The sequence below is a fragment of the Sipha flava genome, unplaced genomic scaffold, assembly GCF_003268045.1.
Source record: "Sipha flava isolate LNK unplaced genomic scaffold, YSA_version1 86_pilon_pilon, whole genome shotgun sequence".
In the NCBI taxonomy this organism is placed as follows: domain Eukaryota; kingdom Metazoa; phylum Arthropoda; class Insecta; order Hemiptera; family Aphididae; genus Sipha; species Sipha flava.
This window is the reverse complement of record NW_020273628.1, coordinates 860,277-871,704: the sequence shown is the minus strand read 5'-3', so window position 1 is coordinate 871,704 and position 11,428 is coordinate 860,277. Positions and strand designations below refer to the sequence as shown.

The 11,428-nt window shown below is 36.3% G+C and overlaps 1 protein-coding gene across 1 annotated transcript in view; it reads right to left on the bottom strand.

The window, feature by feature from the left end:
- Positions 1-5,872: 5,872 nt before the first annotated feature.
- The window catches only part of LOC112693392 (transcriptional repressor scratch 2-like), a 46,133-nt gene continuing 40,577 nt past the window's right edge, over positions 5,873-11,428 (bottom strand). The window contains exon 4 of the mRNA XM_025568433.1: positions 5,873-9,094. Coding sequence (XP_025424218.1) covers positions 8,427-9,094 — 668 coding nt within the window. The 3' untranslated portion in view covers positions 5,873-8,426. The remainder of the gene's footprint in view (positions 9,095-11,428) is intronic.

Below are 11,428 nucleotides of genomic sequence, written 5' to 3'. Positions count from 1 at the left end.
AAACTGATTCAATACAATTATAAAACGGTGAACCAAATGTATCACGTAATCATATGATAAACTAATAGTATAAAATTATTTACGTATCGCGTAAAGCTTTATCATATCCCGAAATGAAATGAAAAAATAATCTGTTAAGCCGTATTTCAAATTCAATAAAAAAAATTTACTAGCCCGAATGTTTCGACTTTTTACTAATAGGCTTAAAGTAAATTTGACGTGCAGTAAAAAATCACTCGCTTTATTAAAAATAAATGCAATAGTTACCCAAAAACAAATTTAATATTATTTCCAATGTTTTTTCTGGTCTTACTTTCATAGCAATAACCGAAATAATTGCCAAATGATCAGTTCGAAAATATTATTTTTTACTAATTTTTGATTAATGAAGTTATTTTTACATTCCAAACGAACGTCTACAGAAAAATATGTATAATCGTATTGTTCATGAAAACACCGGGTGTATCTTATTTTGAACTCAAAAAAATTAATGGTTATAATAAAAATGTTATGAATCATTAACGAGGGATTAAAATCATTTAGATTTGTACGTACAATTTAACGGTGCCATTTCTAAACGATAAGATAAGATAAGATGCAGGAATAATGGCTTTTCTATAGAAATATATAATTATCTACTATGGGATTCGACATTATATTCATTGTTAGTTTTCGTAGTTTTCCTAGTGCCTAAAAAAAAAAAAAAAAAAATAAGAAAACTATAAAGAGTCGTTCGTGTCCAATTGTTTATATCGAAATCCAATGAAATGCTTGAAATATTCCTTGAGCGCATCGAGAAATTACTATTCACCGAAGTATATGAAGTTTGTATCGTTAACGTAGAGGGGAAGTGCACATGCGGTAAATGAGATACGGAAATTAATAAATAATATTCGACCACAATCGATATTTTTGCGATCCAGTGAGGAATAATCGTTGCGAGAGAATAATAAAAAAAAAAAATAAATAAAAAAATCTTCTATCATTGGTCATAGAATAAACTTATATTAGTATAATTACAAAGTTTATTCGATAACCAATGTTTTTATTAAGAACCATATCGTAATCGTTATTACAATAAAGTCGTCTGTTCATGTTCTAGAGAAATATCACGAAAACCACATCATTTTGTACGCTCAGTTTACCGCGTTGAAAATAAATCGCATTCACCGATTCAGATTAAAGAACACAAAGTTTTCACCGAACCAAGGCCGTGCGCCTTTTCTCAGTGAAAACGGGAGGAGTGCTCCCTAAATATCACGTTTGGTACGCATCGTAATGACGATTTATGTTTCGGAGGATGCGGTTCGGGTTGTGTATTTTACATTATTACACCGTTATAAAACCGGTGGCGGATGCGCAATAATTCATACACATTTGATCCCCGAGTCCACGCGGTAAACCGCACGATAATCAGGATCGGAGTTTAAAAGGACCTGCAGCAACTTTGCGGGGCTGCGGCGGACGCGGTGCACGCGTGACGGTAACACGCGGTCTCGCCATTGTTATGGAGATGACAACCCGTCCGCTAAGCTGTCCCAAGGTGGAGCTTTGAACTGGAAACTGCGTGTCGTTTATGTGCACTGCGCAGTAAATCCGAGAGCGATCCCCGGCGGAATGAGCTGATACAATAAATCTATACATATATATATATATTTAAATAGAGTACGACAGAAGTTTTACATGGGTTAGAGCACGCACACCGTGATCAAAGTCCTCGTCGGCGACAAAAGAACCACAGCCGACTTTTTTTTTTTCTACCACCACATCGCAGCCCTTCCACCCGCGTGGATCATATCGACAATAGTCGAGTTTTCACCTGAAAAAACCTCCGCACACGTGTACAACGTAAATACAGAAAAAAATAAGAGATTTTTTTTTTTTTTTTTTTTACTAGAATCGTTTATTATGGAAACAATGTAAAAAAAAAAAAAGTTCACATGATATTGCTTTATTATTGCCAAGAGAACATAAATTGTTGTACAATACGCACAAACATAGGCATATATAACATAATATATTAATATACACACTACCGAACACAGAGCGAGACGCGATGTTGACTCGTTTTTCCTCGTACAATCGTACACGTGAAAAAACGAGAAACAAACTTGTCGGCCCACCCTGTACAAAACGTACGTATATATATATATATATTATAATGTATATGTACGTACAGAACGCTTTATTGCACACAAATGATTTTTGTAAATTATACGGTTACAACATCCTAAATATTTTTTTTTCAGAGTTAATTTTTTTTTCATTCTTATACGATACATATTATTAATATATATATATATATATAGTATAGTAGCATGCGTTTGTTATACCTGACGGTCTACACAAGGCATTCAGCATAAATATGTATTTTTTATTCGAAATTATAAAATAAAATATATAAATTTTTATCTTACAAGCATATCAAAAAAAAAAAAAAAAAAATAAATAAATAAATAAATAAATAAAATATAAAAATCTATACGATATTAGTAATAGTATTATCAAAAAATGACAAGAAAATACACGTAAAAAGGATAATTCAATACAAAACAAAAACGAACGAAAAAACGAGACTAGACTGTTACTAAGACTAAATTAAAATAATGACTGTGCCGCATTCAGCGCACACGTATTATAATGTACACACGACCGGGGCCTCTTGCAGCAAAAACGGCAAATGAAGGTTATGCAGTGGTGCGGGCGGGACGAACACTATTTGAAGGCACATGAACGTTATCAGTAGTTGTTAGAAATCATCAGCGATAGGCTAGCGGAAAACACGGGTTTCTGGTGATTAAAGCGGAAAAAACGATTTTTCGAAAATCTAAGGACTTAAGACTCGGAGTCCGGTAGAACGAAACTATCCGTAGGGCCTTGGGGATAGTAGTTAGCAAGATGTTCGACGACCGAAGAGACGAACAACGAGGATCGAGTGCAACACCGTTGGTGATCTACAAAAACCGATCTAGCAGAGCTGAGAGCGAAGGAAACCGCAGACGAAAGTCCGGGCAAGTCTGTACTCGTGCCGCACGAGGAGTTCAAGGCCTCGGACAGTGGCGTCCTAAGCTTCTGCGATGTTCTGAAACACATTTCCGACCGCTGTTCTCACAGAACCACCTGCCACTCCGCTGTTTTGTAATTACCGTAAGGTGTCCGATTTTCAGACAGAAATCAGCGATGGATAATCCTCGAGTACGACATCGGACAATCGGTACCAAAAGGTTATTGCGATTGCTTGGAAACGAGATCGTACGCATAAGAAAACCACTTCGACCGCAGATTATCGCGATTTCCGGAAAAAGAACGCAAGGAATATCCGAACAAAACGATGGACAGCGCTATCCGGTTTCCCCAAGGATTCGAGCTTTAGCACCGGTAACGATGGTTTCCGTCTTTAAAATGTTTTCGGTCGTGTTTCCCGGGACCAATGCACGTAGTTCGCGCGTCTTGCTGTCGAGGCGGCCGTGCGTGCACCGTAATCGAACCCGTTGCGTTGCAGTAGTCGTCCGCACATCATAACTGTGCAACACAGTGTTACGTGTACAAATGACTATAACGTTCTTACACTACAAACGCGTCAAAGGATTTTCACGAACTATATAATAATAATAATAATAATAATAATATAAAATCGTAACCTAAACATATTATTTATTATAAACGTTTTTTTTTTTATTTCTAAAAAAAATGTAAAAAAAACCACTACAAAAAATTACGTTAAAAAAATCCGGAAAAACCACTATGTAATAATAATAATAATTATAATGATAATGATAATCGTAAAAGTAATAATAATAATAATAATAATATTGACGTACAATATTTTGTAATAATATCACGTTATAGCGCACTAATGCGTAGGACGCGCGACGGTTATTATAATATACAGCTGTTACATGTGCAATACTATCGTGTACATTACAAATACGGCAATAACGTATAGCTAGAACAGCTAAACATAATATTTTTATTTTTTTTCGTTCACAAATCGACATTTTCGATACGTAATACAAAACTAAATATTTAAAATTTTATTGAGCATTACAAATTATGGTTATAGTCTCATAAATTATGTTCCAAACCCTACCTATCAGTAAATTGTAAATAATATTATAATTACACTATCGCGTACAACAATATATATATATATGCGTACGGATAATGTTACTATGGTACCGAACGTTATACAACGCGTGTGTAAAATGTGAAATAGTCTAAATGCACGTAAAAATCGTATATAATGTATATAGTGATGAGTAAAACTACGATATATATATTGAAATGCGCTTAGGCTAATATAAATGTACTACAAGGGCGTTTCGTCTCGTGTTCGACGTACCAGGGCGGCGTATAAATGACCTGGGTAGAAGGTGTTACCGTATCGAGACTGCCGAGAATCGGATATCAAAAAATACCGTTTTTATTTCTGTCGCGTACGACGTAGGTACGATGCGTACACCTACGAACGGAAATATTGCAGGGATACGGTTCGACAAACGGTAATGGCGGAGTACTACAAAGGTACATTCGCACTACCGACGCGACAGCCGTGATGTCCGTAAACGTTTGATGTTTAACGTGTACGGGAAACGTGTAGATATAATTTTATAATAAACACCGGAGTTGGTCGGGCGCGAAGCGAAAACCCCGCAGATGCAAAATTATCGTCGTGCATTGCGATGTTTCGCTGTTGGGCACCGTTTATTGTTATCGCGCGATCTGCGCGGAAACGAACGGAGAACGAACTACATAGGAAGTGCCGTTTGAAAACGATAAATTTCACCAGTGCCACACCGCAATACACACTGGGCACAATAATAACGATAACAATAATAATAATAATGATAATGATATGTGCGATTGGCGAGTTCGGAGCCTCGTATTGTTGATAATAGTTGTACGGAGAACGACCGATGGAATTTTCATTGCGCGCCGGATAATGTAAATAATGGTAAAGGGAAACGTTTAGACGCGGTACGACCGCGGGCACGAGCTTCGTCGTTTGGTTTTCCGTTCATTTTTCGTACGTACCTAAACGCAATACGCCTCTGTAAACCGATCGTGAGTCGCGTGTATTCATCAATGATGTCCGCAAGTGGTGTCCTCCGAACGCGTCTGGTTGTTTCGGATTCCGTGTTTGGTCGGTCAGGGACGCGCGTGTATTGGATGTTTTCCACGTGTCCAATAATAATACAGTGGTTACAATCACAATAATGACATACGATGAACGTCGCTTACGGGGGAGGGGTTATGGTCGAACAGATTTCGTATTTAAAAGTCAAAATAACAATTAGAAAAAAAACAAAATCATTTTATCGAGTCCGTCGTAATACGTTCGTGTTTTAATTTATTTCAACGGTTTACCACGAGGAAATATCGACTCAGACTAGGCACAGTCTAACGGAAAATTATAGCACTTAAGTCCCTTGTATCACTATGGAATTCAACGTTGACACACGACAAAGATGAAAATCGTGTGTATACTACGCACAACGATTTATAGACAGTTGTTTGTTCAATACCCGTTAAGTATTATATAATCTTGAAACTATTAAACGGTGCATAAGTATATGCATAGTGAAATAATGAAAAAACTAATTATTTTTACCACGTGTGCATGTTTAAAATAAGATTTGGACCCCTATTATATTAAAAAACTGATATCAAAATATCGATTTTGGAAAAAAAGTGTGTAAACGAAAATCTTCGAATAATCCGACAGGGCCATTTTTTTCATCCCGAACTAGAGGGAGGACGACGTCGGTCGTTCGCTTCGAATTTCTAATATCTGCGGACTCATGACTATACAATATATAACATAGGTACATCATCTCGTTATTATAAAATGATCAATGTCGTCGGATTATGGAAATGTGTGGAGCGGTTTTTTTTTTTTTTTTTTTTTGATATGGAAAAATAAAATCTCCCGTTCGGTCCACAGTGTACAAGTATTTTTAATATCGACCGACGTAAAAATACAGTTCGATGAGGATGGTTGCGGTTTTTCTTTTTGTTCGACGCGGTATGTTCTCGAGTCATGACATGGGAATGGTATATCATTATTATACAGTCATCCGTATTGCAGCAGCTATCGTGGATGGAAACCGAAGGATACGCCCGTATTGATTGGATTTCGTGAGAATTTTAGCGGTCAACAGGGATTCGCTGGCGACAAGACGTCGCATATAGCACATGTACGTGATTGCGTGTCAAAAAATTATATTAAAAAAAAAAAATGTTTCTATTAAAAACGAACACGATGCGGTTGAGAAACAGATCGGAACGTTTGGTACACACGAGACGAAGCGCAATTCTAACTAACTCTAGTTTTATAAGCATCCACTAAAGTGTAATATAAGTGTACCTATACGTGACCTACAGTAGGATTAAACAGTGTGTGGAGAAAAAATATCATTTTCTTTGGCTCACGCGAGTGATATTAAACTAAGCTGATTTTTTTATTTCTTGTCTTTGACACAGCATTCCGTCTAACGTTTTAACAAACATTGACCCAAACGAAAAAACTTCCTAAGCGTCAAAGCGATAACATTTTCCATTTTTTCATAGCTACCACTATTGAATATATCACAACTGAATTTAAGGTTAAAAAAATATTGCTGTATAAACTCGTTACGTATAAATTCGATATCTACCACCTATAACTATCTACCCACGTATATATAATATATATATATATATATACTTGTTTTGGGAGTTTTATTTGAATAAAAATAAAAAAAAAACGAATTTTTTAATTATATTTCAATACTCAGCCTTTGGTCAGATTTAAATAAAAAACGATAAAACTCAGACTCTCTATATCGTACTCAATATCCCTAAAATGTAAATTTTCGCTACAGAGATAATTTTTTTTCTCTTGGTATGAATTTTCGTAAAAATAAATATCGATTTCGATAATACACCATCAGTTTAAAATACACATGTATAAATCGAAAATCACAGCCTGCTAATATATTATTCAATCCTATTTTGATTTTCGTAATAATATAATAGTACAAATTATAGTAATAATAATAAAAATATGAGATACCCTAATAAAATATTTGTACGTAATTAATTTGTATTGGTTTGTGAAATTGATACCCAAAAAGTTAAATAATTATAATAAAATTCAAAACGATCGAAAATGGAAATTTTTCTTGGATACGAAAAAACTAAAAACATTTTTACAAAAAAAAAAAAATAATCTGATACGCGTGTAAAACGGAAGTACTTCGGATTTCAGCTGTTAAGCATGTATGGGTTTTGAACGATTTTCGAGCGTATAAAAACATATTTTGGGTTACGTAATTTGATTACACCGTGTTATTGAGCAAATGATTTCCTGAAAATATAAACTAAGTAGTAATACTGTTAAAATTTTTATCAAAGAATCGAATAGTTAATGTCCAGAAAGAGAGACCGAAAAAAGCTGCGTAACTATTTGTGTTTTGTTCATTATTTCTATTCAACGTATTATACTAGTCGCGTTGGCTATGTATAATAAGAAATCGAAATCATAATGGAATGAAAGTTCACTGCCGATTTGCACGGAGAGAAATAGAAAACAATTATGATTATCTAATGGTATCGTGATAAAATGGACCCGAAAAAACATAAAGATCAAATGTTTCTCTAAAAATATAAATATTTTACGTAATAATAATATATTATGTTGACGAACCGTAACGCTTGTCGCGGCGGATCCCCCTCTAATATTGCTTGTTTGTATACACACTACCGGTAAGTATTTCTAGGCACTGCGTTCGATAAGAATATTGTTATATATACACCTAATAGTTAAAATAATTAATAATAATATTGCATCTTCTTACGTTACTACACGTACACCTAACAGGTGTCCGATGGTCTAATAAAAAATACGCTTAAAAACTAATTTTACGATAAAACTTAACTCTAAAAGTTTATAATTATGTATGCGTAGATCGAAAACTATATAATGTAATGTTATCTTATAAATACGTGTAATTTGTATGCCCGTGCGGTAAAATGTATGATATACGTACATGTTATACGTATGGCGTACATAATTATAATATTGGTGTCACAGTTGTCTGTTCCATGTCTGGTTTTGGGCAATGGAAATTGGAGGGGGGGGGTACAGAAAAAATCCTTACGTTTTTCGATAGGGCACCGGTCGTTCCTGTCGCCGTCCGAAAATCTCTTCGCCGACGGGTTCGCACGTCCGTACAGGGCGTGGGGTGAAACAGCAAAGCACCGGAAACGGGATGGGGTAGGGGGAACAGTGGAGACGAGGGAAAACCCGTCCCCGTCACGGGTCGACGGTGGCCCTACAACGGCGACGACGACGGCGACGACGAGCGAACGGCTGCGGCAGCGGCCACGGCGGCGAAACGGATAACTGACGTTCGCCGGGTGGTCATCTGCTGCGCCGCGTAACGTTATTCGTCGTCGGTACCGTATTCGTCCGCGAACGACGACGAGGACGACGACGAGGACGAGGACGACGAGGACGACGAGGACGAAGAGGACAACGACGACGACGACGACGACGCGGACGACGTGGACGACGAGGACGACGAGGACGAAGACGACTTGGTCGCGGCGGTGGCGGTCGCGGTCTTGGTGGCCGCGGTGGTGGCCGAAGCGGTGGCGGTGGTGGCCGCAGCGTTGGAGGTAGTGGTGGCTGGCGCGCAACCGGCCTCCAGGTGCTTGTTCAGGTACGACTTGAGCGCGAACGACTTGCGGCACCAGTGGCACGCGAAGTTCTTGTCCCCGGAATGGGTCATCATGTGCGCGCGCAGGTTGGACCGGTCCGCGAACGCTTTGCCGCACTGCGCGCACGTGTACGGCTTCTCGCCGGTGTGCGACCGCAGGTGTCCCTGCAGCAGCCACGGCCGGCTAAACATCTTGCCGCACACGCCGCACGCGTGCGACAGCTTGTGCGTGAGCAGGTGCATGGCGAGCGCGGGCATGCTCACGTACGCCTTGCCGCACACGTTGCACCGCTTCGCCGACTGCGAGTCCAGGCTCCGGTGCGTCTGCTTGTGCCGCGACAGGTTCGAAGACGTCGCGTAGTGCTTGCCGCAGTCCGTGCACGTGTACCGAGCTGCAACAGAACGCATTTACGGTTGATTACGGTTTGCATATAGCGCCGAGCTGGTCTATAAATTACCGTTATTATTTCGGACCTTTTCCGAGTACATTCGACACAACCATTTTATTTTTATTTTATTTTTTTTTTTATTTTTTCCAACGGTATCTAAGTTATCGAGTGTTATAAAATGATAACTTTGCGAGTTATCGGTTAGTTATAGTCAGGACTGGGCAGTATCTTAGATACTAGTATTTAAGATACTTATCTGAGATACGATTGTATCTTGTATCTTGTGTCGTGGATTTAAATACTTTTTTGACTTGTATCTAGTATTTTTTTATGATTAAAGATACTAGATACAATATAGTGTTATGTAATAATAATTATTAATAATTATTAATAATTTAGTTTTTCACGTCGAAGTCATTTCCTTGATAAATGAACAATATATTAAATATTTGCTCACAATAAAGATTACATTTAATTTAATCTTTATTATGAGCAAATTTTGTAATCAGTAAGTTACATAAATCCAGTTTATCGGCAGAACTTTTACTATAGTACTACATATAATTTTTTTAAATTTAAACATATAAAGTTAATAAATAAAAATTGTAATTTATATTATTTTTTACTGTACCTAGTGTAATTGAATAAACAAACAAATAAATATTAATAAATGTATAAAGTATTTTGTATCTTATATGTATCTCAGCTACCTGCATCTTGTATCTAGTATCTTTAAAAATCGAAGTATCTTATATCTTATATTTAGATACGAACTATAAATGTATCTTGTATCTTGCCCAGCCTTGGTTATAGTATATTTCCTTGTATTTTTAGTCTATATATGTGTGATTTACTCGTGCACCGAGATTTTAGGTTCACGTACAAAGGATAATCTCATTTTCAACGGTATCAGGGTTTGTACAAAAACTAGGTTAGGCTTACACTATAATTCCCCTTGGGCTGAAAAGTGCCACGCAGTTAATATAACCTAACGAGTGAAGTCCTAAAATTTTTAAAATTAAAATTCCGTTTTTTTGAAAAAAAAATGCAAACAATTTTCGTTACGATAAAAGATCAAAACTTCCTTCGGGTTAATATTCCTTCGTCATTAAACTATGAGTTTAATTTTTTTTATTTATTTAGATTAGATAAGATAAGATATAATTTTTAGAGCAATAGAACATTTATCGAGTGGTAATGAATGAATGGAAAAGATCCATTATTTAGTTTTTTTTTTCTACTCGTCATTACTAACGTACGCGTTTTGTGAGAGGAGCAGTGTGGGGTGTCGGTTCGATATCCTAAGTTCGTGGCAATCGACACACGTTTTTAAACGTGATCACGTTGAAAAATAAGAAACCCGTTTGATGTAATAGCTCGTCGCGGTATAGTTGATTTCGACCGAGTCGCACGATCGCTGTATGATCACCCCTCTCTGTTCGTACGAAGAGATCAGCTGGTATATCATGATCGGCGGACATGCGACCACCGATAGTCTAGGGATTATGTATTTCAATTTTTGATGCCATATCGGTTAGAAAAATAAAACCATACGCTTTCGTCTAGACAAAATTTTAAAAATACTTTTTGTATTTTATCGGTTGTTCGCAGAATTAATTTAAGTTTTTCGATTATTATTTTTTTTTTTTTCTGGTCTCGGTTCTAAATCATGTTATAAAAAAAACGCTTGTTCTGTTATAAATTTTTTCTTAAAACCCTATTTATGAATTTTGTTTTTTAATTTTTTAACAGACAGATATTAAGTATAAATTAACCCGATTATATAATTATGATTAGTTTAAATTAGAAAAAAAAGCTATAATAATTTGGTAAATGTCTGTGGTTTATAAATTATTATTTTATCATCGTAACGGATTGATGGACAAACCGACAGTTTTATATTATTATTTATATATTTGTGATAGACATAATGGATAAAGTCAAATAAAATATCCACGAAAACGCATTTATATTATATTAGAATGATAAATATTCCAACATTATATTAGATTTATAATTTATATTATACAGCATCACATAGGACACAACAAAACAATATCTGGCAAATGCAATATCCTAAAAGGGTCAGAACTTCCGATTACTTCCTGTTATATATCGTGTGGGAGCCGACTTGGAATACTGTAGTGATAAATGTGGTGTTATTAGGATTGGACGTGAATCTCAGGATAGGCAATATCCAAACGGTAGATTTACTCTCGAGGCACAACATTATGCTCCCTCGAAGACCGTATGGTTTTGTTTTATCCTTGATATCTGTTGACTGCTTGTAGCGAATGTTTATTAATAATAGAGATGAATTAATAAGAAAAATAATCG